This window comes from Callithrix jacchus, chromosome 2 (assembly GCF_049354715.1).
Source record: "Callithrix jacchus isolate 240 chromosome 2, calJac240_pri, whole genome shotgun sequence".
In the NCBI taxonomy this organism is placed as follows: Eukaryota; Metazoa; Chordata; class Mammalia; order Primates; family Cebidae; genus Callithrix; species Callithrix jacchus.
In genome coordinates this window covers 76,980,394-77,006,525 of record NC_133503.1, presented here as the reverse complement: position 1 = coordinate 77,006,525, position 26,132 = coordinate 76,980,394, and the positions used below count along the sequence as shown (strand labels likewise).

The 26,132-nt window shown below is 39.5% G+C and overlaps 1 protein-coding gene across 3 annotated transcripts in view; it reads right to left on the bottom strand.

Moving 5' to 3' along the window:
• FNIP1 (folliculin interacting protein 1) overlaps window positions 1–26,132 on the bottom strand; it is a 179,893-nt gene that overhangs the window by 25,976 nt on the left and 127,785 nt on the right. For all 3 annotated transcript variants that reach the window (XM_002744624.6, XM_008991521.5, XM_035290940.3), the window contains 4 exons: window positions 16,585–16,731; window positions 15,599–15,768; window positions 9,431–10,847; window positions 8,426–8,594 (listed from right to left, as the gene is read on the bottom strand). In XM_002744624.6, coding sequence (XP_002744670.2) covers window positions 8,426–8,594; window positions 9,431–10,847; window positions 15,599–15,768; window positions 16,585–16,731 — 1,903 coding nt within the window. The remainder of the gene's footprint in view (window positions 1–8,425; window positions 8,595–9,430; window positions 10,848–15,598; window positions 15,769–16,584; window positions 16,732–26,132) is intronic.

Sequence of the window (26,132 nt, the reverse complement as noted above, 5' to 3'; positions counted from 1 at the left end):
ATACAACAAGAAGAGCTAACGATTCTAAACATATATGGACCCAATACAGGAGCACCCAGATACATAAGGCAAGTTCTTAACGACTTACAAAGAGACAGACTCCAACACAATAATAGTGGGAGACTTTAACACTCCACTGTCAATATTAGACAGATCAACCAGACAGAAAATCAACAAGGATATCCAGGGCTTGAACTCAGACCTGGAGCAAGCAAACCTGATAGACATTTACAGAACTCTCCACCCCAAATCCACAGAATATACATTCTTCTCAGCACCACATCATACCTACTCTAAAATCGACCACATAATTGGAAGTAAAGCACTGCTCAGCAAATGCAAAACAACTGAAATCATACCAAACAGCCTCTCAGACCATAGTGCAATCAAGTTAGAACTCAGAATTCAGAAACCAACCCAGAACTGCACAGCTTCATGGAAACTGAACAACTGGCTCCTGAATGTTGACTGGGTAAACAATGAAATGAAGGCAGAAATAAAGAAGTTCTTCGAAACCAATGAGAATGAAGACACAACATGCCAGAATCTCTGGGACACATTTAAAGCAGTCTCTAGAGGAAAGTATATAGCAATAAGTGCCCATATGAGAAGAATGGAGAGATCCAAAATTGACACCCTATCGTCAAAATTGAAAGAGCTAGAGGAGCAAGATCAAAAAAAACTCAAAACCTAGCAGAAGACAAGAAATAACTAAGATCAGAGCTGAACTGAAGGAGATTGAGACACGAAAAACCCTTCAAAAAATCAATAAATCCAAGAGCTGGTTTTGTGAAAAGATCAACAAAATAGACAGACCACTAGCCAGATTGACTAAAAATAAAAGAGAGAACAACCAAATAGATGCAATAAAAAATGATAAAGGGGAAATCACCACAGATTCCACAGAAATTCAAACCATCATCAGAGAATATTACAAACAACTCTATGCACATAAACTAGTAAACCTGGAAGAAATGGATAAATTCCTGGACTCCTGTGTCCTCCCAAGCCTAAACCAGGAGGAAGCTGAAACTATGAATAGACCAATAACAAGGGCAGAAGTCGAGGCAGCAATTAAGAGCCTACCACACAAAAAAAGCCCAGGTCCAGAAGGGTTCACAGCCGAATTCTACCAGACACACAAAGAGGAGCTGGTACCATTTCTTCTGAAACTATTCCAAATAATCCAAAAAGAAGGAATCCTACCCAAATCATTCTACGAGACCAACATCATCCTGATACCAAAACCCGGCAGAGACCCAACAAGAAAAGAAAACTTCAGGCCAATATCCATGATGAACATAGATGCAAAAATCTTCAATAAAATATTGGCAAGCCGATTAGAACAGCAAATCAAAAAAATTATTCATCATGATCAAGTAGGATTCATCCCAGGGATGCAAGGCTGGTTCAATATACGCAAGTCTATCAACGTAATTCACCACATAAACAGAACCAAAAACAAAAACCACATGATTATCTCAATTGACTCAGAGAAGGCATTTGAGAAAATTCAACAGCCCTTTATGCTAAAAACCCTCAATAAACTCGGTATCAATGGAACGTATCTCAAAGTAACAAAAGCTATTTATGACAAACCAACAGCCAATATCATACTAAATGGGCAAAAACTGGAAGCATTCCCTTTGAAATCCGGCACTAGACAAGGATGCCCTCTGTCACCACTCCTATTCAATATAGTACTGGAAGTTCTAGCCACAGCAATCAGGCAAGCAAAAGAAATAAAGGGTATTCAAATAGGAAAGGTGGAAGCCAAATTGTCTCTATTTGCAGACGACATGATAATATACCTAGAAGACCCCATCGCCTCAGCCCAGAAACTCCTGAAACTGATAAGCAACTTCAGCAAAGTCTCAGGATATAAAATCAATGTGCAAAAATCACAAGCCTTCCTCTACACCAATAACAGACTTAAAGAGAGCCAAATCAAGAATGAACTGCCATTCACAATTGCTACAAAAAGAATAAAATACCTTGGAATACAACACACAAGGAACGTAAGGGACCTCTTCAGGGAAAACTACAAACCACTGCTCAACGAAATCAGAGAGGACACAAACAGATGGAGAAACGTTCCATGTTCATGGTTAGGAAGAATTAATATCATGAAAATGGCTATACTGCCCAAAGTAATTTACAGAATCAATGCTATCCCCATCAAGCTACCATTGACTTTCTTCACAGAACTGGAAAAAACCACCTTGAACTTCATATGGAACCAAAAGAGAGCCCGCATAGCCAAGTCAATTCTAAGCAAAAAGAACACAGCAGGGGGCATCACACTACCGGATTTCAAACTATACTATAAGGCTACAGTAATCAAAACAGCATGGTACTGGTACCAAAACAGAGATATAGATCAATGGAACAGAACAGAGGCATCAGAGGCAACACAACATAGCTACAACCATACAATCTTTGATAAACCTGACAAAAACAAGCAATGGGGAAAGGACTCCCTGTTCAACAAATGGTATTGGGAAAACTGGCTAGCCATGTGTAGAAAGCAGAAACTGGACCCCTTCCTGACACCATACACCAAAATTAACTCCAGATGGATTAAAGACTTAAACATAAGACCCGGCACCATAAAAACCCTAGAAGGAAATCTAGGCAAAACCATCCAGGACATAGGAGTAGGCAAGGACTTTCATGAACAAAACACCAAAAGCATTGGCAACAAAAGCCAAAATAGACAAATGGGACCTAATGAAACTCCACAGCTTCTGCACAGCAAAAGAAACAGTCTCTAGTATGAATCGGCAACCAACAGAATGGGAAAAAATTTTTGCAGTTTAACCATCTGACAAAGGGCTGATATCCAGAATATACAAAGAACTCAAACAGATTTACAGGAAAAAAACAAACAAGCCCATTCAAAAGTGGGCAAAGGATATGAACAGACACTTTACAAAAGAAGACATATATGAGGCCAACAATCATATGAAAAAATGCTCATCGTCACTGGTCATCAGAAAGATGCAAATCAAAACCACATTGAGATACCATCTCACGCCAGCTAGAATGGCGATCATTAAAAAATCTGGAGACAACAGATGCTGGAGAGGATGTGGAGAAAAAGGAACACTTTTACACTGTTGGTGGGAGTGTAAATTAGTCCAACCATTGTGGAAGACGGTGTGGCGATTCCTCAAGGCCTTAGAAATAGAAATCCCATTTGACCCAGCAATCCCATTACTGGGTATATATCCAAAGGACTATAAATCGTTCTACTACAAGGACACATGCACACGAATGTTCATTGCAGCACTGTTTACAATAGCAACGACCTGGAATCAACCCAAATGCCCATCAATGATAGACTGGATTGGGAACATGTGGCACATATACACCATGGAATATTATGCAGCAATCAGAAATGATGAGTTTGTGTTGTTTGTAGGGACATGGATGAATCTGGAGAACATCATCCTCAGCAAACTGACACAAGAACAGAAAATGAAACACCGCATATTCTCACTCATAGGCGGGTGAGGAAAAATGAGAACACATGGACACAGAGAGGGGAGTACTAAACACTGGGGTCTATAGGGGGAAAAGGGGAGGGCCAGTGGGAGGGGGAGGTAGAGAGGGATTGCCAGGGGAGAAATACCAAATGTGGGTGAAGGGGAGAAAGCAAACAAAACACACTGCCCTGTGTGTACCTATGCAACTGTATTGCATGCTCTGCACATGTACCCCAAAACCTAAAATGCAATAAAAAGAAAAAAAAAAGTCTTATAAACTTTGTAATGGTGATTTTGCTATTTGTATTACTCTTTGTTCATCTGTTTTAGTAACCGTATGGCATAATAGCTTAAGAACATAGCTTAAGAACAGGCAGATAAGAACTGAATTCTAGTTTTTGCCTTTCACTATCTATGTAACTTACAAACTTCTCTGAGTCATATCTGAAACACAGAGATAACAATAATAAGTACCTCAAAGGATTATTATAAGATTAAGTGAAATAGTACATTTAAGTGCCTGGGACACAGTAAGGCAACAATAAATACTAAATGCTATTATTATTATTATTCATCCTATAATAATTAGCAGGTAGAAACCCTTAAAATCAAAATGTTATCTTTATCTTCAGTAGGAGGCAGCAAGCCTTTCCAACGCCAAGCTTTCACAGAGTAAAATTCAAAAGACACTATGTTTGGTGACAGGTACAGATGAAAGAAGAAAAGAGACTAACTAACTAGGATAAGACATAAAGACAAGTGCACACAGAGTGCAATAGAAGAACTCATGTACAATTCCTTAACCAAGTAATTCAACAAATAGTAGGCACTACATTAGGCACTGGGAGGGAAGCATTGGAAAAACTAGAAACGGTTCCTTTACCCTGAAGGGCATCCATACCAACAAATAATAAAAATTCTGTCCTTTGAAGCAATAATACATTCAAGTACCTTTCTCAGGCATTACTTTTGTTATGTGTTGTACTACATTTAGTTATACACTTGGCCTATTTTCTCTGTTGCTAAGTAAAAAACTTGAAGTCAGAAACTTTTTCTTTTTTCAGACATATATCCCTTGTAGTACTGGCGCTATATTCAGAACACAGTAGGTCAAGAAATATTGATCTGATTGGTATTCAAAAACTGAGCAAACTAGCCTTTAAATATGAAGATCATAAGTTCTGATAAGTTTTCTTCACAAACTTTATGTCTAGATTTGTCATAATTCCTCTTCTATCTAATAAAACGCCAAACTTCACAACTTAGCTTTCTATAGACACAGGTTAAACCTTATGGACTAACAACTGACTGACTGTTGCTCACTGAGCCACATTTTCTCATCCATAATTTCCCAATTGGCTTTCTTCATTGCTTTTCTTTTCTTTCTTTTTTTTTTTGTTGAGATGGGAGTCTTGTTCTGTTGCCCATGCTGGAGTGCAGTGGCATGATCTCGGCTCACTGCAACCTCTACCTCCCAGATTCAAGCAATTCTCATGCCTCAACCTCCCCAGCAGCTGGGATTACAGACACACGCCACCATGCCCAGATAATTTTTGTATTTCTGTAGGGGTGGGGTTTCACCATGTTGGCCAGGCTGCTCACAAACTCTTGACTTCAAGTAACCTACCCACCTCAGCCTCCCAAAGTGCTGGGATTATAGGCCTGAGTCACCATGTCTGGCTTCTCCATTTCTTTTTTAACTTTTTAAATTTAGAGGTGGCCAGATTTTGTTATTAAAGCAAAACATTAAACTGATACGTACAACTGAGGGGAGAAACAGAAAATCCAACAAAATAATAGTTGGAGAATTCACTATTTCACTCTCAGTAATTGATGGCAGAACCAAACCAAAAATCAGCAAGGACATAAAATACTTATATAAGGCTATTGTATAATGGTTATCTAACTTGACCTGATAGTTACAATACATCTCAACAAGAGCAGAATATATATTTTTTTCAAGTGCCATAAAACAAGTCTCAATAATTTAAAAGGGGTGAACAATGTATGTTTTCCAACCATAATAGAATTAAATTAGAAACCAACAACAAAACAATTTTTAAGAATTCCATACATATTTGCAAATCAAATAGCACACTTCCAAATAACTCGTAAGTCAAAGAAATTACAAGTAAAATTTAATAACATTTTGAAATGAATGAAACTGAAAACACAACAGATCAAAATTTGTCAGATTCGGCTAGGCAGAGTCTCATGCCTGTAATCTCAGCACTTTGGAAGCCCAAGGTGGTGGATCATCCGAGGTCAGGCATTCAAGACCAGCCTGGCCAATATGGTGAAACCCCATCTCTACTGAAAATACTAAAATTAGCCAGGTGTGGTGGTGGGTGCCTGTAATCCCAGCTGTTCAGGAGGTGGAGGCAGAGGCAGGAGAATTGCTTAAACCTGGGAGGCAGAAGTTAAAGTGAGCCTAGCTTGAGCCACTGTACTCCATCCAGCCTGGGTGACAGGGCAAGACTCTCTCTCAAGAAGAAAAAACAAAGGGGGCAGGTGTGGTGGCTCATGCCTGTAATCCCAGCACTTTGGGAGGCCAAGGAGGGCAGATCATGAAGTCAGGAGACCATGCTGGCTAACACAGTGAAACCCCATATCTACTAAAAATACCAAAAATCAATCAGGCATGGTGACACGCGCATATAATCCCAACTACTTGGGGGTCGAGGCAGGAGAATCATTTGAGGCAGGAGAATCGTTTGAGCCCGGGAGGCGGAGGGTGCAGTGAGCTGAGATCATGCCACTGCATTCCAGCCTGGGTGACAGAATGAGACTCTGTCTCAAGAAAAAGAAGAAGAAGCAAAAAAACCAACAGAAAATATTTTATGGTCTGGGGGCTGAAAGGTCTCTGTCTCAATGACTCAACTCTGCTGTTAGACATGAACATATCCAGACAGTATATAAATGAATCACTGTGGTTGTGTTCTAATAAAAGTTTATCTATAAAAATCAGGACTCTTTGGTCCACTGTCCATAGCTTGTTAATCCTTGATGCATATTGGCAAAAAAATATATACAATTTAAGTTAAACAACAAATGAACCTCTTTTTTGGAGAAGCCCTCACCTTTCGAAAAACACACGCACACACACACACACACACACACACAATTATGAAATTCAGAAATAGAAGACGGGACATTACTAGCGACCTTATAGAAATTAAAAGGATTATAAGTTTATACTATAAACTACTTTATTTCAATAAATTAGACCACTTAAATGAAACTAGTAAATTTCTAAAAGACAAAAATTACCAAAATTGACTCAGGAAGAACTAGAAAATCTAAATGTATAAAAGGTGAAGAAATTACATCAGCAATTTAAAATATTCTTATTTTTAAAAGCCTGGATACAGATGTTTTTACTAGTGAATTCTACCAAACATTCAGAGAATAAAAATAGTGCTGATCTTCTAGAAACTCTTCCAGAAAATAGAGATGGACATACTTCCCAACTCACTCTCTAAGGCCAGTGTTACCCTGATATCAAAGCTAGACAAAGACATCATAAGAAAACTAAAGAGCAACATTTCTCACGAATATAGACTCTAATATCCACAACAAAATATTAGTAAATCAAATCCATATTAAAAAAAATTATATAGCATGACAGAGTGGGATTCCTTCCCAGGAATATAATGATTGGCTTCATGTCTAAAAAATTAATCAATGAAATCCATGACATTAATAATTTGAAGATGAAAAACCATATGACAATATCATCTCATTAGACATTCAGAAAAAGTATATGACCAAAAGCCCACATTCACTCATGAATAAAGGATGGAACCCCTTTATTCCCACCCTGGGCTAAAAGCTAGGAATAAAAGGGAACTGCCTGTCTCTAAAAGAAGCATTGGGTTAAAAAAATAATAAAAATAAAAAGGGGGCTGGGCACAGGGGCTTACACCTGTAATCCCAGCACTTTGGAAGGCCAAAGCAGAAGGATTATCTGAGATCGGAAGTTTAAGACCAGCCTGACCAACATGGAGAAACTCTGTCTCTACTAAAAATACAAAATAATACAAAATTAGCCGGGTGTGGTGGCACATGGTGCATGCCTGTAATCCCAGCTACTCGGGAGGCTGAGGCAGAAGAATCACTTGAACCCAGGAGGCAGAGGTTGCAGTGAGCTGAGATTGCGCCATTGCACGCCAGCCTGCATAACAAGAGTGAAACACCATCTCAAAAATAATTAAGTAAATAAATAGGGTTTATCCATCTAATAAAGGGCATTACAAGAACCTTACAGCTAACATCACACTTAATCATGAAAGATGCAACGTCTTCTCCTAAGATCATGAATAAGGCAATGATGTCCATGGTCACCATTTCCATGCAACATTCTATTTAAAGTTCTAGCCAGTACAATGAATCAAAAAAAAAAAAAAAAAAAAAGTTGGGGGCAGGAGGGACAAAAGCATCCAGATTGTTAAGAAAGATTTAAAACTATCTGTTCACTGATAACATGAGCCTGTATGTAGGAAACCTTAGGGAATCTATACAGAAAAACTGAATAGACTAATATGAGTTCAGAAAGGCCACAGGATATAGGATCAATACGCAAAAGCCAACCCCACTTCTATATGTAAGCAATGAACAATCTGAAAGGGAAATTAAGAAAATAATTCCATTCAAACTTAAGCACCTATAAATTTCTGATACTGTAAATAACCTAGCTGATGAACATCCATGAATACATAAAGTACTTTCTGTATTTCTGATATCCATGTGGATAAATTTCTGAAACTTTATTTGCTCTCACAGTGACAGTAAGATAACAGACACTGAATATAAAGTAATGAAATCAGAGAATAAGGATTGTGTTGTAAAAGTATGACCAAAAATATAAGGCAATTTTGGGTTCTGCTGCTTAACATAGTTTGTTCTAAATAAACTCAAGACCAGTGAAGGTCACTTACCTGCACAGCATGAGACAAATCTGACATCAGACACTGACGGAACCTCTCATCACTCCCAATTCCTTGAAGAACAAAGTCAGGCACATAAGATGAGCAGTAGCCACCCAGCAAGGACCTCCCAAAATTGGCAATGTTGGGCTGAACAGCACTCACTTCAATTAACTTTGACCTGGAAGAAAAGTACCCCCCAAAGACATCTAATTAATAATAAACTTTTTTAACCAGTTAAAAAAAGAATTGTGAACTCTACTAGTCCACATTTTATACTAGTCTGTATTAATATAAAGAGTAAAATCATCCTTATATAATGGTAATGGTAAAATTCAAGAGTAAACTGGTAATAATAGTAAAATCAAGAGTATAATCATCCTTATTTAAAAACTTGCTCAAGTGCTCTATCAGAAAACAAAACACTTCTTATCAAGATGAGAAGGTCTGAGGAACAACTCAGTAATGAAGTGAGAATTAATCTTTTGTAACAGACTTTAAGAGAGCTGTCCCCTAAGTTTGTAACACATTCTTAATACAATCATCTAAAACAAAGTAATTAAATGCTTCACAAGTCCAAAGGTGGGTATGTAACATTTCTCAAGCATGAATCTTTTTACATACTTAACTGAAAATATACATTCTGTTTTCTTCTTAGTTTTGGCCAAACATATTTCAAACAGCCATCTAACATCTCAAGGATTAGTGCTCTCTGCCAGGCTCAGCATATGTCCTTTTGGGGGGCATAATTCACTCCTAAATGGCTTGAAACCTTCTAAGCAGTAAGAAATCATAACCAGATCCTTTAACTTTTCTCTGAGGTCTTCATAAAACCTTTCTGAGGTGTTTCTGGAACTCAGGCTTTAATCTTTTTTATGAGTTAAGAGAATATGAAAATAAGAGAAATCTATCTAGGACAATGATCTCTTCTTTTATACCAACCTTCAGAGAACAGCTAAACAAAAGTATGGTACATATTTATATAGGGCCCATTATAGGTGAAAACTTCCTACGTACCCAGGAAATGGTATTTCATCCTCTTCTGCCCAGTCTTCTTGCTCTCCTCCATAATAACTGCTAACTTGCCTAGTCATATCATGACCTGTATCTTCACTTTCACTATCCCCAAGGGCACTATCTGAACTTTCATTTCTTGGAATGTCCCATTCAGTTCCTATGGCAATTTTTTTGTCTGAACTCTCTTTATCCCCATGGGGGACAAGAATGGAGAGTGTATCTCTTTGGTCCTGCTGAGGAAAGCAGGTTTTACATGAATCTTGGGGAACTGCTTGTATACATTTACAAAATTCATTGTTTTGTTTGTTATTTTTTGTACACAATATTTTTGAAAACTCTAACATACAGCAATGGTCTTTACTATCTGTACTTGTTTTAATTGGAACATCATCAATAGTCCTGGTTTCAATTGAATCATCATTAAAATATTCATCAAATAAGCTCATGCTTTCTGGGTCTGAATGATTCCAACAGGGAAGTTCGCAGGGCTCTTCAGAAACCATGTTCTGTATATCAGACTCTCCAGATTGGTCCTTAGTTGTCTGTTTAGTTTCTTGATGCTGATCAATAGCCCCTCTTTCTTTCTTCAGTGGTTTGGTGTGATGCCTGGTAATCTGATCCACCACTGCCTGACTTCGAAGCTCAGTATCTGAATCAGGTGACATAGAATCCCCAATCAGGAAAGTAACCTTTGTGTGGGCAGCCTCACAAGAAAATGAAGCAGACACAATCTTATCTGGAGGTTTCTTTTCCACAACCATTCCTGTGGATCTCATTGCTTTGCTTGTGTGACTATCTGAATCCAGCAACTTCTCACTCTGCCATGTTTCCTCTGTTGGCTCTAAGCCTGACTCTGACAATGAACATTTGTCTACTGGAACAGATCCTGTGCAAACAACTGTCTCTAACTTGGTGTCAAGGCAAGTTCTTAATTTATCTCTGTACTGTTTAACATCAACAGCATTTTCTTCTTGGCAGTCAGAAGGAGAAATCACCCGGCACTCATCTGAAATTCCTAAAAGCTCCTTAGAGCTGTTTTGAATATCTTCTCTCTCTTGTTGAGAAATGTTCTCTACATTTTGCCCAAGGAGTGGACGACTGCAATATTTACAGTTACAATTAGAAGTTCTTACTTCCGACTCTTTAAAGAGCAAACTGCTTTTGTTTCTATGCATTGTGACAAGGACATACTCTGATTCTTCTATTTCACCTTTCTCTAAAGTGGTAGTAATAACTGTGCCTGGCATAACGATGGCTTCATCTTCTCCATTTTCTAAAAGATGTGTTTCTTGAAGTTCAGAGCATCTTATAAAATAAGTAAGAAAATAAAGTAGCCTCTGGACCATATCTTGTCGTTTGCCAACCACCACAGTCCTTGCTAACCGTACAGGAGAGCCGATAGCACCGTACAAGTCTCCTGTAATAAAAAAAACTCAGTTATTAAGCACATCCTTTACTGACCCAGCTAAGTAGGCTGTTTTTAATGATCAGAAACCTACTCTTACTATATGAATTGTAGTTTAGGTTTCACTCTTACTCTTTTCTTTTTGCAAACAGGGTCTCATGCTGTCATCCTAGCTGCAGTGCAATGGTACAATCATGGCTCACTGCAGCCTCGCCCTCCTAGGCTCAGGTGATCCTACCTCAGCCTCCTGAGTAGCTGGGACTATAGGTGCATGCCACCATACCTGGCTACTTTTCCGTATCTTTTTGGTAGAGACAAAGTTTTGCCATGTTTTCCAGGCTGGTTTTGAGCTCCTGGGCTCAAGCGATCCTCTGGCCTTGGCCTCCCAAAGTGCTAGAATTACAGGCATGAGCCACCATGCCTGCCTTTACTCTTAGTTCTTTAACAGATGAGTGACTATTCAAGGTGGGGAAGATGAGATGAATAATCTTAACCAGAGAGAAAGATGAATTTAAGGGTTTTCTGGTTTCCTCCTTAAACAAAGGCTATGGTTCAGAAATCTTAAGCAAATAGTTCTGAAACTCACATATCCCAAGAATATTCTCTAAGCCAGGCTCTGTGCAGAGCATTTCTACCTGGTTAGAGAAGTACTGCCTGAAGTACTATGTACACAAGGATTCTGTAGCTGTGTCCATTCAAGAAAAGACAAAGCACAGTATCTGCTGGCTTGTAAGGAGAAGAAAGGAGTAGCAGTAAAATGGAGCAAAGCTAGAGTAGTCACACCACACACCTAATCATTCCTGATTTAAATCATATCTCTGGGGCTGGGCACGGATTGCATGTCTGTAAACCCAGCATTTTGAGAGGCTGAGAGGGGTGGATCACTTGAGGTCAGGAGTTCAAGACCAGCCTGGCCAACATGGTAAAATCCTGTCTCTACCAAAAATACAAAAATCAGCCAAGCGTAGTGGCTGGTGCCTGTAGTCACAACTACTTGGGAAACTGAGGCAGGAGAACTGCTTAAACCTGGGAGGCAGAGGGTGCAGTGAGCCAATACTGCACCAATACTCTAGCCTGGGTGACAACAGCGAGACTCCATCTCAAAAAAAAATTTTTTTTTAATATCATATCTCTACACTTTAACTGTTATTCCCTTAGCCAGCACCCCACCCCACCAGCTCCCATGTTTGCATAAGCCTATTTTACCCTTCCATTCCCTAAAGGGTTGGGTACTCAGGATAGGCCAGAAAGGACAGGAAGAGAGAGACTCATATTTACTAAAAGGAAAAGAAAGGGCAACAACTTTAGCCATGCAGTTCATTTTCACTTTTGAATCCATTCTAAATATGACCAGCCACTATGTTAAAAACAGGGGAGGTGAGGGGGGCAGGACTAGAAATTATCAATATCACTTCTGTATTTATGCTATCGTTCAAATTAAACCAGTAATTTCAGTGCCAAAATAATGGAGAATAGGGCTGGGCATGGTGGCTCAAGCATGTGATCCCAGCATTTTGGGGGGTGGAAGTGGGCTGATCATTTGAGCCCAGGAGTTCAAGACCAGCCTGGGCAATATGGCAAAACCCTATCTCTACAAAAAAATACAAAGAAGTAGCTGGGCATGGTGGTGCATGCATGAAATTCCAGATACCTGAAAGGCCGAGGTGGAAGAATCACTTGAGCCCAGGAAGTTGAGGCTGCAGTGAGCCATGATTGCACCACTGCACTCCAGCCTGGGCGATAGAGTGAGACCCTGTCTTAGGAAAGAAAAAAAAAAAAAAAAAAAAAAAAGGAGACTACAAAGCCATTAATTCAACTTAAATTCAATTTTTGCAAATTTTCAGTATACACATTTAAAAACCTCTATTTTTACTTTACAAAACCCTCGCACTTTTTAAAGGAACAAATATAAATAGGTCTCAAACAAATATATGCTATAAATACCATCATGATAAATTTTCTCCTCTAACACTTGGCTTAAATATCACCATGCCACTTTTCTAAACTACTCCCACAATTCCCACGAATTACCAAGTAAGTTGAAATTGCTTTGGCACGGCAAGTAAGTCTTTCATGATTTCCAGTTTACTTTTCCAGCTCTATCTTCTTATACTCATCCTCCTTTTTGGCAGTCAGAAAAAGAAATAATCTTTATTCACGCAAAGCACTAAACTGGACCACTGAATATACTCTGCACTTTTATCACCTCAACTTTTTACTCATGTGATGTCCTGTCCCTTTCCTTAGTATCTCTGCCAGTCCATAGCTTCCCACCTAAGCATCCTCACTTAGGCAAAAGTAGGCTCCCCTATTGCACTCCCACTAAACTTTTCATTTCTCTTATAGTTATCCCTTGAATTATCATTGTTGTTTGCATATAAATTACCTACAGTCTCAGACCGTTGACTTCTTGAGGATAATTTCCAAATTATTCATCTTTATATACTCTGTGCTTTTTGCACAGAGCCTTAGGCAGTCAACAAATGATTGGAGAATTTAAAAAGGACTTAAATGTCCCAATTTTAAAAATACTACTAATAATCTGATTTTAAAAAGGTCCATGCAGGCCAAGTGCGATAGCTCATGCCTGTAATCTGAGCATTTTGGGAGGTTGAGGCAGGTGGATCATTTGAAGTCAGGAGTTTGAGACCAGTCTGACCAACACGGAGAAACCCCATCTCTCCTAAAAATACAAAAAGTAGCCAGGTGTGGTGGTGCATGCCTATAATCCCAGCTATTCGAGAGGCCGAGGCAGGAAAATTGCTCAAAACAGGGAGGTGAAGGTTGCAACGAGCCGAGATCGTGCCATCACACTCCACGCTGGGCAACAAGAGCAAAACTCCATCTCTAAATAAATAAATAGGTACATGCAATGGAATACTACTCAGCATTAAAAAGGAACGATCTATTAATACATACAAAATAGGTGAATTTGAATTATATTGAATGAAAGAAGTCAAAGTATATACTGTATGATTCCATTTGTATACAACTCTAGAAAATGCAACAAATCTACCATGACAGAAAGTAGGCCAGTGGCTGCCTAGGGATGGCGGAAGAGTAACAGGGAAGTTAGGGAGAGGGAGAAGGTGGAGGAGGAAGAGATTACAAAAAAGGTATAAGGAAACTTTTGGAAGTGATGCAATATGATTACCATTTTGATTGTGGTGATGGTTTTAGAGGCGCGCGCGCGCACACACACACACACACACACACACGCCAAAACTTATCAAATTGTGTATTTTATATTATTTATTTATTTTAAGACACATTCTTGCTCTGTCACCCAGGCTGTAGTGCAGTGTCAAGATCTCGGCTCACTGCAACCTCTGCCTCTGGGTTCAAGTGATTTTCCTGCCTCAGGTCCTGAGTAGCTGGGATTACAGGTGCCCACCAACATGCTCGGCTAATTGCTTTGTATTTTTACTAGAGGCAGGGTTTCACCATGTTGGCCAGGCTGGTTTCGAACTCCTGATCTTAAGTGATCCACCCGCCTTGGCCTCCCAAAGTACTAGGATTACAGGCATGAGCCACCGCACCCGGCCCAAATTATGTACTTTGAATATACGTTGAGCCAGGTGTTGTGGCTCATGCCTGTAATCCCAACACTTTGGGAGGCCAAGGTGAGCAAATCATTTAAGTCTAAGAATTTGAGACCAGTCTAGGTAACATGGCAAAAAATACAAAAACTAGCTTGGTGCGGCAGTACACGCTTGTAGTCCCAGGTACTTGGGTGACTAAGGTAGGGGAATCATCTGATCCCCAGGAGATAGTCAGCCATGATCGTGCCACTACACTCCAGCCTGGGGGAAAAATGAGACCCCATTTAAAAAATGCATTTACTGTATGTCAATTGTAACTCAATAAAATGGAAGGGAGCGGAGTAAGAGCAAGGGAGAAAGCCAATAGGGATGGAGATTGGTTATATGAATTGATAAGTTGTATGATAATCCAGCTGGCAAGCTCAATCACCAAAGCAACCTAAGGAAAGTTACTACATAGTCACTAAAATGTTCTTATCTTACTCTTCCCTCATCATCTAACAGCAAATAGAGTAAGAGCAGAAGTAATTAGTAGCTATGTTTACCAGATACTGTCCTAATCATTTTACATGTATTACCTCATTTAATTTTTACAACTTTTAACATATGTATCATGCATTATTATTCTTACTTTATAAATAAGGAAACTGTGATTCAAATGTGGTGTGCCTTACTCCACAGCCTGTGTCTTTAGCACCCTGTTATACTGCCTTCCTATTGCCTATGAACTTATCAACCATTACCTCTCCCCTCTGTTCCCCACCTGTTTAGTGGTACCTAACACTAAGGGAAACATTTTCCAAAATGACTCAGCAAGTGAACAAAAGTGGATCCACAGAAACCTCAGTGAACTGCTTCCCTCCTAACCAGACTGACTTTAGGTATCACAGGTGACTTTGTTGATAAATTCTTTCTTGCAAAGTACCTAACACAAAGTACAAAATCACAAATCACCCTGAAGATCTGAAGTTATTAGTAAACCAGCTATCAGCCTGCTCCTCTTGCTCTATATCTGCAGTTTTCTATTTATAAGGAATGATTTCAGGTCTAAGATGAGGATAGGACAATTTGGCAGGCATGAAAGGACAAGCAAAGCAGAGAAGCTTTAGAATGCAGGAGGTAAAATAGAACATTTTATTTATTTTTGGGTTTGTTATAAAATAATTACAGATAGCTACAAAAAAGTCTAATACACAGTATAACGGTTTTCAGATTACATACCCAGTTGAGCCCAAAGTGGGTTATATGGATGAGTCTTTGCCAACATGTCCACACTCTGAGAGGAATGCTTTTCTAGAAATATTTTTATAGGTGGTTGTCCATTTGGCATGACTGTTGGAACCCAGGCAAGATGATTGGTCAGAACCGCAGTAATGAGAGCTGGCAAGAATCTGAAAACAAAATACATCCGATCAGATTCCAATCTGCCTTTGTGAAACCTTAGGTAAAATGTAGTGACAAAGTCAGCAAGGAGAGTATATGCTCATGTGGCCAAATGGCACCAAAAAATGGAGAGGAGAAAGGATGAGTATATAACAGCAGGATTAAAATAAAAGTTAATAGTTTCTGGTTGAGAAGGAGTTAAAAACTACTTGAAATAAAGGTAGCATTCATAAGAGCTATTGCAGTTCATAGTACAAAACAGAAATGTCATTTTACTTCAAAAATTATGGATTCTTTTTCATTACTGAATCAACTAGGAGGCTCCTACATTTCTAAATCACTGAATGGGAAAATGAAGCAAAGTATTAAGCAAACTCTGTCTCCCATCAAAGAGAATAAAAAACATCTGAATTACTCATCTGGATTCCCAAGATTTGACGAACAGTTAAAATAAAACAATATGATAAAACACCACATCAAAAAGGCATCATTAGAATCCCAGCATTTCCTTACATGTTTTCTACCTCTTTTCTATTAAATAAAACTATAAATGGATACAACTCACAAAATATGAAAAGCCTCAGAGAATTCTATAATATGTCAGGAATTTTAATTACATAATTATAGACATTTTCACTGCTTTCATTCATAAGGTTCTGTGATGCTCTTCCATATCCTATCATTTAATTATCTTTTAGAATTCTGATGATTAACCTTGATTAATAATATAATTCCAAAGATAATGGATGGTTCTTCCACATCTGTAATTGAGTTTGATTACAATCTAGATAGCTAGTATAATAAACAAATAAATAAATTCATACTGATTTTTAGAAGCATTTTCCATTAGAAAAGTGAACTCCTTCATGAAACGATGGCAAAGGTGGTTCTTTTCTGGAGTCCCCGACATCATTGTAAGCCAGACAGGTTCTCCAATTCGTGGCATTGTGTAAAGATTACAAATTGTTGTTCTAAAAAGAGGAAGACACATTATGAAATTTACAGTTCCCAGAGTTACATACTCTTTTTTTTTTTTTTTTTGAGACGGAGTCTTGCTCTGTTGCCAGGCTGAAGTGCAGTGGCACGATCTTGGCTCACAGCCTCTGCCTCCTGGGTTCAAGTGATTTTCCTGCCTCAGCCTCCTGAGTAGCTGGGACTACAGGTGTGCACCACCACATCCAGCTAATTTTTGCATTTTTTTAGTAGAGACGGGGTTTCACCATGTTGGCCAGGATGGTCTCAATCTCTTGATGTCATGGCTCACCCACCTTGGCCTCCCAAAGCAGTGGGATTACAAGACAAGCCACTGCAGAGTTACACACCGGCCCCCAGAGTTACACACTCTTAATATAATTTTATGTTGCCAGCTTGGGCCTCACACCTAGATTATTAAAGCTTTTGAGAAAAGACAATGAAACAAGTCCTTCCTTCCTTGTCAACAACACAGTACCACCAGAAATATTCTCAAAATATGCTGGTTCTGGCGTTGGCTCTCCCCACCAGTGACTATGTGCCCTAGAGTAAATAATTTCCCTACACTTTAAGCATTTGTTTCCCATATCTGTAAATGAAAGGATATGATGAAAATTTCTAAGGCCCCTTCCGGCCCCATATTTCTAAGGGGTATACTGTACCTAAATATATTGCAAATAATCAATTTCATATACAAAAGGAAAATATTCTAAATGAGGTAACAGCTTATCCATCTACCCACTCAAACAATAGTTTATCTGCATCGTTTTGTTGCCGATTCTAAGACTCTAGTAACATTCTTAAGGACAGTGAGAGCACTATCCATTCATTCATGCTATATTTTATGACTCTCTCAACCTTCTACAGTGTGTTTCCTTGAATCAACACAAGAAAAGATTATCACACAATTAGTATAGTGACTTCTTGGTTGTCTTTTGGACTAATTTCGACAGTAGCTAGTCTTGTGAATTGTACTCTCTCCTGAAGCTTCAAAGCATACTTTCAAGATGTTAATCACTTTCTTTTTACATCATTATCTGTTCAACAAAGCCCTATACACTCACTAGACTAAGAAACTCCTGAAAAAGCCTAAGGCTTAAGAAACTAGTCAATCTTGCAGACACTACAGGATGGTGTCCTACTTTTTACTTTTTAAAACACTACTGTCTAGTAGAACTTGGCAATGATGGAAACCTTCACTGTGTGAAATGGTAGCCACTAGCTATATGTGGTTACTGAACACATGACATGTGACCAGTATGATTAAGGAAGTAAATTTATTTCAATTAAGTTAAATAGCCACATGTGGCTGACAGCCGAGATTGTATTGTGCAATACTACTCTATAAAGTTCTCTGAGATTTCCACAAATTCTAATACCAACCTCAGTATAATTGTCTAACACTTAGGATCCAAAAAAGGAAAAGAATTATCTTGCCTCTAAAGTTTTGTTGAATCTGAAACAATATAAATATGATATATTACAATGGATAGAAGCAATAAAAACATGTCATTTTAATGAGCTCCTTATAGAGCATACAATCATTGCTAAGAAGTTTTAAATAAACAGAAAGGTATTTTATAGAGCAAATATGACTAGAATACAAACTAGGGATATATGAAATGTTTGTTTTTAAAGCTTATTACAGGTGTCCATATATGATGGAAAATTGAAGACAAATGTTTATCCTCTCTTCAGTTTCTGAAGCCCCAACTCAATACCACCTAAACAATTGTAAACAGATAAACCAGTGCAACACACAGAATTAGAGAGGATCTCGCTGGGCATGGTGGCTCATACCTGTAATCCCAGCACTCTCGGAAACTGAGACAGGATGATTGCTTAAGCCCAGAGTTCGAAACCAGCCTGGGGAACATAGGAAGATCCTGTCTCTATTATTTAAAAAATAAATGAATGAATGAATGAATGAATGAATGAATGAATGAAAAAAACTGGCAAGGAACTATTACTTAAAATTAAAATTAGGGATTTCATGAAATTCTGGAAGACAAAACATAGGGTGGAATTGTGACCGAAGTAGCAGAATAGAGGAAGTTATAAGGTTATAGTATCACAGAGGGAGACATGGACAAAGGGGAGCTAATTTGGCCCCCTAAAGCAAGAAGAGGTTCAAGACTCACAAATTCTTGGCAAAGTCGTGACGGGAGTTAAGATAGAGTACTGAAAACTGGGAGACTAATTCAAAGTCCATAAATGGATGGCAGCTCCCTACCTCCTCTCCACTTACCCAGAAAATGACTACAGATAGGAGAGAGCAGATACAGCAGTTGAATGGCCCAGAAGAATGACTTTTTCAAAACTCTTTCTAACATTTGTATCTTTCAGAGTATATAATCAGACACAGAGTATATCTCGTAGTATTAAATCTTCATGGGATTGGTGGGGGGTACTGGAAGGAGCAGAGATTAGGAGGAAAATATCTAAATATGCTTCTTCAGGTAATGATAACAAAAAAAGGTTGAAAAACACTGCCCTGAAGTGAAGGTCTCCAGTCAGAAGCCTAATTATGCATAGAATTCCTGCAGTTTGGTAACTCATTCTGAACTACAGAGCACAACCAGAAACACTGAGAAAGCCTCCAAGAGGAGAAACAGACAAAAACAGGAAGAACACACACGTACTCACCCATATAAAATGAATCCAGAGAAAAACAGAAATCATGCACACAATGGAAGAAAACTTTTACACAAAACTCTAATGCACATTAAAATGAAAGAATATGGTAGAGAATCTAATTTTCATAGAAAAGGATTATCCAAAAATAAGAAAGCAACAAAGATTTGCTGAAATGAAAAAAAGCATAGAAAGGATAGAAAAACAAAGCATTCATAAAAAGGAAAACATGAAAAAAAAAAGGAACACAGAACAATCCAGGAGTGCCAATTTCTTAAGAAAAATAAGGATTCCAGAGAGAAAACAGAATAAAATTAACAAACAAAAAAAGTACCAGAGCTGAAGAACATGATAGTGCTATAACAATACTGAGAGGATAAAGGACCAAGGAACAGGTGTAAACTCATATATCGTGGTAGAAAATAAATATGATCTAAAACTGATAAATCAAGAAATAGCTTCATTATGTATACTTTTTAATAATATGGAGGTAATCAGCCAGGCTCAGTGGCTCAGGCTTGTAATCCCAGCACTTTGGGAGGCTGAGGTGGGTGGATTACAAGGTCAGGAGTTTGAGACTAGCCTGACCAACATGGTGAAACCCCACCTCTACTAAAAATACAAAAATTAGCCAGGTGTGCTGGTGTGCACCTGCAATTCCAGCTACTCAGGAGGCTGAGGCAGGAGAATTGCTTAAGTGGGGAGGTGGAGGTTGCAGTGAGCCAGGATCGTACCACTGCACTCCAGCCTGGGCAACAGACTGAGACTCCATCTCAAAATAATAATAAAAATAAAAATATAAAGGTAAATAACAAGAAATAACTAATATTTAAAAAGAAAATGTGTCCAGGAAGAATGGGGTAGGATAGGGCTCATTTATTTTTAATTATTAGGCCTTACAGAAATTTTTGTTTAACCATGTGCATATACTTTTAGATTAAAAGAAACAATGTAGGAGGGGACTCAAGATGGCGCTGTGAGAACAACCCAGGATTGGAGCCCGCGTTGAATTCGCAAACGGTGAGTCAGTGCTGCATTTCCAGACTGATCTTTGTTGCCCACAGAACGGGGAAACTCCCAAGTATAAAAAGACACGGGACGCCAGGCAGTAGGTCTGCCTGGCGAAGCCGGCAGCCAGGGCGGCGGCGGCCGGCCCTACTCAGCAATCCCCACAGGGCGCGCTTGTCCGGGTGCCTTGTTGAACCGGCAACCTGAGACTTGAGAGGGCTGGACTTGAGACTGAACGAGACTTGCACAGTAGCCCAGCCCAGGGGATTGCAGGGACAGATCGTTTGGGATACCCAGTGGGACGAACAAAACCGCGATTTCAAACTATCCCGGGCAGACGGTCCGAGACGCTCTGTGGGGGAGGGGCGTCCACCACTACGGAGGCAACCTGCCCCAACTGATATACACGCCCACTGCTGAGGCAGCCAGCCGTTGCCGAGGCAACCCGCCCCAACTGAGATACACGCCCACTGCTGACGCAGCCTGCCTTTGCTGAGGCAACACGCTACAACGAAGAGATTCCGCCGCAGGGCGTGGCGGAGACCACAGCAGAGCCGGCAGGAACAGCGCGAATCACACAACAGCAGGGCGGAGCCTCGGCAGCCAAACAGTGGCTAGTCTGCCTTTGAGCTGGGCAGGACACCTGATCGGACATCCAAAAATAAAGCCCAAACCCCTCAACACAGAGCATTTGAGAAAAAAAAAAAAGGGTTGTTTAATGAGCTGTGTTGCAGCAGAATCAAACATAGCAGCCTAACAGCCCTGAATGAACAACAGAGTGCACAGCTCAGCAATTAAACCCCTATAAAGTACAAACTGTCTCCTCAAGCAGCTCCCTGACCCCTCTATATCCAAAAGACTGTCATTAGGCAGGCATCATCCTGGGACAAAGAGAGCAGAAAAAGAAACTGGTAGCATCCCTCGCTGTGCCACGGCTACTAGAGGTGCACCCCAGACAAGCAGGGTCTGGAGCGGACCTCAACAGTCGTACAGCGAAGGGGCTAGACTGGTAGAAGGAAAACCAAGCAACAGAAATACTTCATCATCAACATTCTGGGTGTCCACTCAGAGACCCAAACGAAAAGTCAGCAACTACGCAGACGACCAGCGGACAAATCCACAAAGATGGGAAGAAACCAGCGCAAAAAGGAGGAAAACACCCGAAACCAGAACACATCGCCTCCTAGAAAGGACCAAAACTCCTCACCAGCAAGGGAACAAAGCTGGACGGAGAATGACTGTGACGAAATGACGGAATTAGACTTCAGAAGATGGATAAGGAGAAACTTTTGTGAGCTAAAAGATCATGTATTAAATCAATGCAAAGAAACTAAGAACCTTGAAAAAAGATTTGAAAAAAGATTCGAGGAAATGATAACAAGAATGGATACCTTAGAGAGGAATATGAATGAATTAAAGGAGCTGAAAAACACAATACGAGAACTTCGCGAAGCAAACGCAAGTTTCAATAGCCGAATTGACCAAGCAGAAGAAAGAATATCTGAAGTCGAAGACCAACTCAATGAAATAAAACGAGAAACCAAGATCAGAGAAAAAAGCGCAAAAAGGAATGAACAAAGTCTCTAAGAAATGTGGGACTATGTGAAAAGACCTAACCTACGTTTGATAGGTGTACCAGAGGGGGACGAAGAGAATGAATCCCAGCTGGAAAATACTCTTCAGGACATCATCCAGGAAAATTTCCCCCACCTAGCAAGACAAGCCAACACTCAATTGCAGGAAATACAGAGAACACCACAAAGATATTCCGCAAGAAGAGCAACCCCAAGGCACATAATCGTCAGATTCAACAGGGTTGAAATAAAGGAGAGAATACTAAGGGCAGCCAGAGAGAAAGGTCGGGTCACCCACAAAGGGAAGCCCATCAGACTCACAGCAGATCTCTCGGCAGAAACACTACAAGCCAGAAGAGAGTGGGGGCCAATATTCAACATTCTTAAAGAAAAGAACTTTCAACCCAGAATTTCATATCCAGCCAAACTGAGCTTCAGAAGTGAAGGAAGAATAAAATCCTTTGCGAACAAGCAAGTACTCAGAGATTTTGTCACCACCAGGCCTGCTTTACAAGAGCTCCTAAAAGAGGCACTACACATAGAAAGGATCAATCAGTACCAGCCATTCCAAAATCACACTGAATGCTAAAGAACTTCAACATAATGAAGAATCTACAACAACTAACAGGCAAAACAGCCACTTAGAATCAAAATGGCAGTATCAAATTCACACATAACAATATTAACCCTAAATGTAAATGGACTAAATGCACCAATCAAAAGACACAGACTGGCAAATTGGATAAAAATCCAAAACCCATCAGTGTGCTGTATCCAGGAAACCCATCTCACATGCAAGGATACACAAAGGCTCAAAATAAAGGGATGGAGGAAGATTTACCAAGCTAATGGAAAGCAAAAAAATGCAGGAGTTGCAATTCTCATCTCTGATAAAATAGACTTTAAAGCAACAAAGATCAAAAGAGACAAAGAAGGCCATTACATAATGGTAAAAGGATCGATACAACAAGAAGAGCTAACGATCCTAAACATATATGGACCCAACACAGGAGCACCCAGATACATAAGGCAAGTTCTTAATGACTTACAGAAGGACTTAGACTCCCACACAATAATAGTGGGAGACTTTAACACTCCACTGTCAATACTAGACAGATCAACCAGACAGAAAATCAACAAGGATACCCAGGGCTTGAACTCAGACCTGGAGCAAGCAAACCTGGTGGACATTTACAGAACTCTCCACCCCAAATCCACAGAATACACATTCTTCTCAGCACCACATCACACCTACTCTAAAATGGACCACATAATTGGAAGTAAAGCACTGCTCAACAAATGCAAAACAACTGAAATCATAACAAACAGCCTCTCAGACCATAGTGCAATCAAGTTAGAACTCAGAATTCAGAAACCGACCCAGAACCGCACAGCTTCATGGAAACTGAACAACTGGCTCTTGAATGTTGACTGGGTAAACAACGAAATGAAGGCAGAAATAAAGAAGTTCCTCGAAACCAATGAGAACGAAGACACAACGTGCCAGAACCTCTGGGACACATTTAAAGCAGTCTCTAGAGGAAAGTATATAGCAATAAGTGCCCATATGAGAAGAATGGAGAGATCCAAAATTGACACCCTATCGTCAAAATTGAAAGAGCTAGAGGAGCAAGATCAAAAAAACTCAAAACCCAGCAGAAGACAAGAAATTACTAAGATCAGAGCTGAGCTGAAGGAGATTGAGACACGAAAAACCCTTCAAAAAATCAATAAATCCAAGAGCTGGTTTTTTGAAAAGATCAACAAAATAGACAGACCACTAGCCAGATTGATTAAAAATAAAAGAGAACACAACCAAATAGATGCAATAAAAAATGATAAAGGGGAAATCACCACAGATTCCACAGAAATTCAAACCATCATCAGAGAATATTACAAACAACTCTATGCACATAAACTAGTAAACCTGGAAGAAATGGATAAATTCCTGGACTCCTGTGTCCTCCCAAGCCTAAACCAGGAGGAAGCTGAAACTATGAATAGACCAATAACAAGGTCTGAAGTTGAGGCAGCAATTAAGAGCCTACCTCACAAAAAAAGCCCAGGTCCAGATGGGTTCACAGCCGAATTCTACCAGACACACAAGGAGGAGCTGGTACCATTCCTTCTAAAACTATTTCAAACAATCCAAAAAGAGGGAATCCTTCCCAAATCATTTTATGAGACCAACATCATCCTGATACCAAAACCCGGCAGAAACCCAACGAGAAAAGAAAACTTCAGGCCAATATCCATGATGAACATAGATGCAAAAATCTTCAAGAAAATATTGGCAAGCCGATTGCAACAGCAAATCAAAAAACTTATTCATCATGATCAAGTAGGATTCATCCCAGGGATGCAAGGCTGGTTCAACATACGCAAGTCTATCAACGTAATTCACCACATAAACAGAACCAAAAACAAAAACCACATGATTATCTCAATTGACGCAGAGAAGGCATTTGACAAAACTCAACAGCCCTTTATGCTAAAAACCCTCAATAAACTCGGTATCGATGGAACGTATCTCAAAGTAATAAAAGCTATTTATGACAAACCAACAGCCAATATCATACTGAATGGGCAAAAACTGGAAGCATTCCCTTTGAAATCTGGTACTAGACAAGGATGCCCTCTCTCACCACTCCTATTCAATATAGTACTGGAAGTTCTAGCCAGAGCAATCAGGCAAGAAAAAGAAATAAAGGGTATTCAAATAGGAAAGGTGGAAGCCAAATTGTCTGTATTTGCAGACGACATGATAGTATACCTAGAAGACCCCATCGCCTCAGCCCAAAAACTCCTGAAACTGATAAACAACTTCAGCAAAGTCTCAGGATATAAAATCAATGTGCAAAAATCACAAGCATTCGTCTACACCAATAACAGACTTAAAGAAAGCCAAATCAAGAGCGAACTGCCATTCGCAATTGCTACAAAAAGAATAAAATACCTTGGAATACAACTCACAAGGAACGTAAGGGACCTCTTCAAGGAGAACTACAAACCACTGCTCAACGAAATCAGAGAGGACACAAACAGATGGAGAAACATTCCATGTTCATGGTTAGGAAGAATTAATATCGTGAAAATGGCTATACTGCCCAAAGTAATTTACAGAATCAACGCTATCCCCATCAAGCTACCATTGACTTTCTTCACAGAACTGGAAAAAACCACCATGAACTTCATATGGAACCAAAAGAGAGCCCACATAGCCAAGTCAATTCTAAGCAAAAAGAACACAGCGGGGGGCATCACACTACCGGATTTCAAACTATACTACAAGGCTACAGTAATCAAAACAGCATGGTACTGGTACCAAAACAGAGATATAGACCAATGGAACAAAACAGAGGCACCGGAGGCAACACAACATACATACAACTATACAATCTTTGATAAACCTGACAAAAACAAGCAATGGGGCAAGGATTCCATGTTTAAGAAATGGTGTTGGGAAAACTGGCTAGCCATGTGCAGAAAGCAGAAACTGGACCCCTTCCTGACACCTTACACTAAAATTAACTCCAGATGGATTAAAGACTTAAACATAAGACCTGGCACCATAAAAACCCTAGAAGGAAATCTAGGCAAAACTATCCAGGACATAGGAGTAGGCAAGGACTTCATGAACAAAACACCAAGAGCATTGGCAACAAAAGCCAAAATAGACAAATGGGACCTAATGAAACTCCACAGCTTCTGCACGGCAAAAGAAACAGTCACTAGAGTGGATCGGCAACCAACAGAATGGGAAAAAATTTTCGCAGTCTACCCATCTGACAAAGGGCTGATATCCAGAATTTACAAACAACTCAAGCAGATTTACAGGAAAAAAACAAACAAGCCCATTCAAAAGTGGGCAAAGGATATGAACAGATACTTTACGAAAGAAGACATATATGAGGCCAACAATCATATGAAAAAATGCTCATCGTCACTGGTCATCAGAGAGATGCAAATCAAAACCACATTGAGATACCATCTCATGCCAGTTAGAATGGCGATCATTAAAAAATCTGGAGACAACAGATGCTGGAGAGGATGTGGAGAAAAAGGAACACTTTTACACTGTTGGTGGGAGTGTAAATTAGTTCAACCATTGTGGAAGACAGTGTGGCGATTCCTCAAGGCCTTAGAAATAGAAATTCCATTTGACCCAGCAATCCCATTACTGG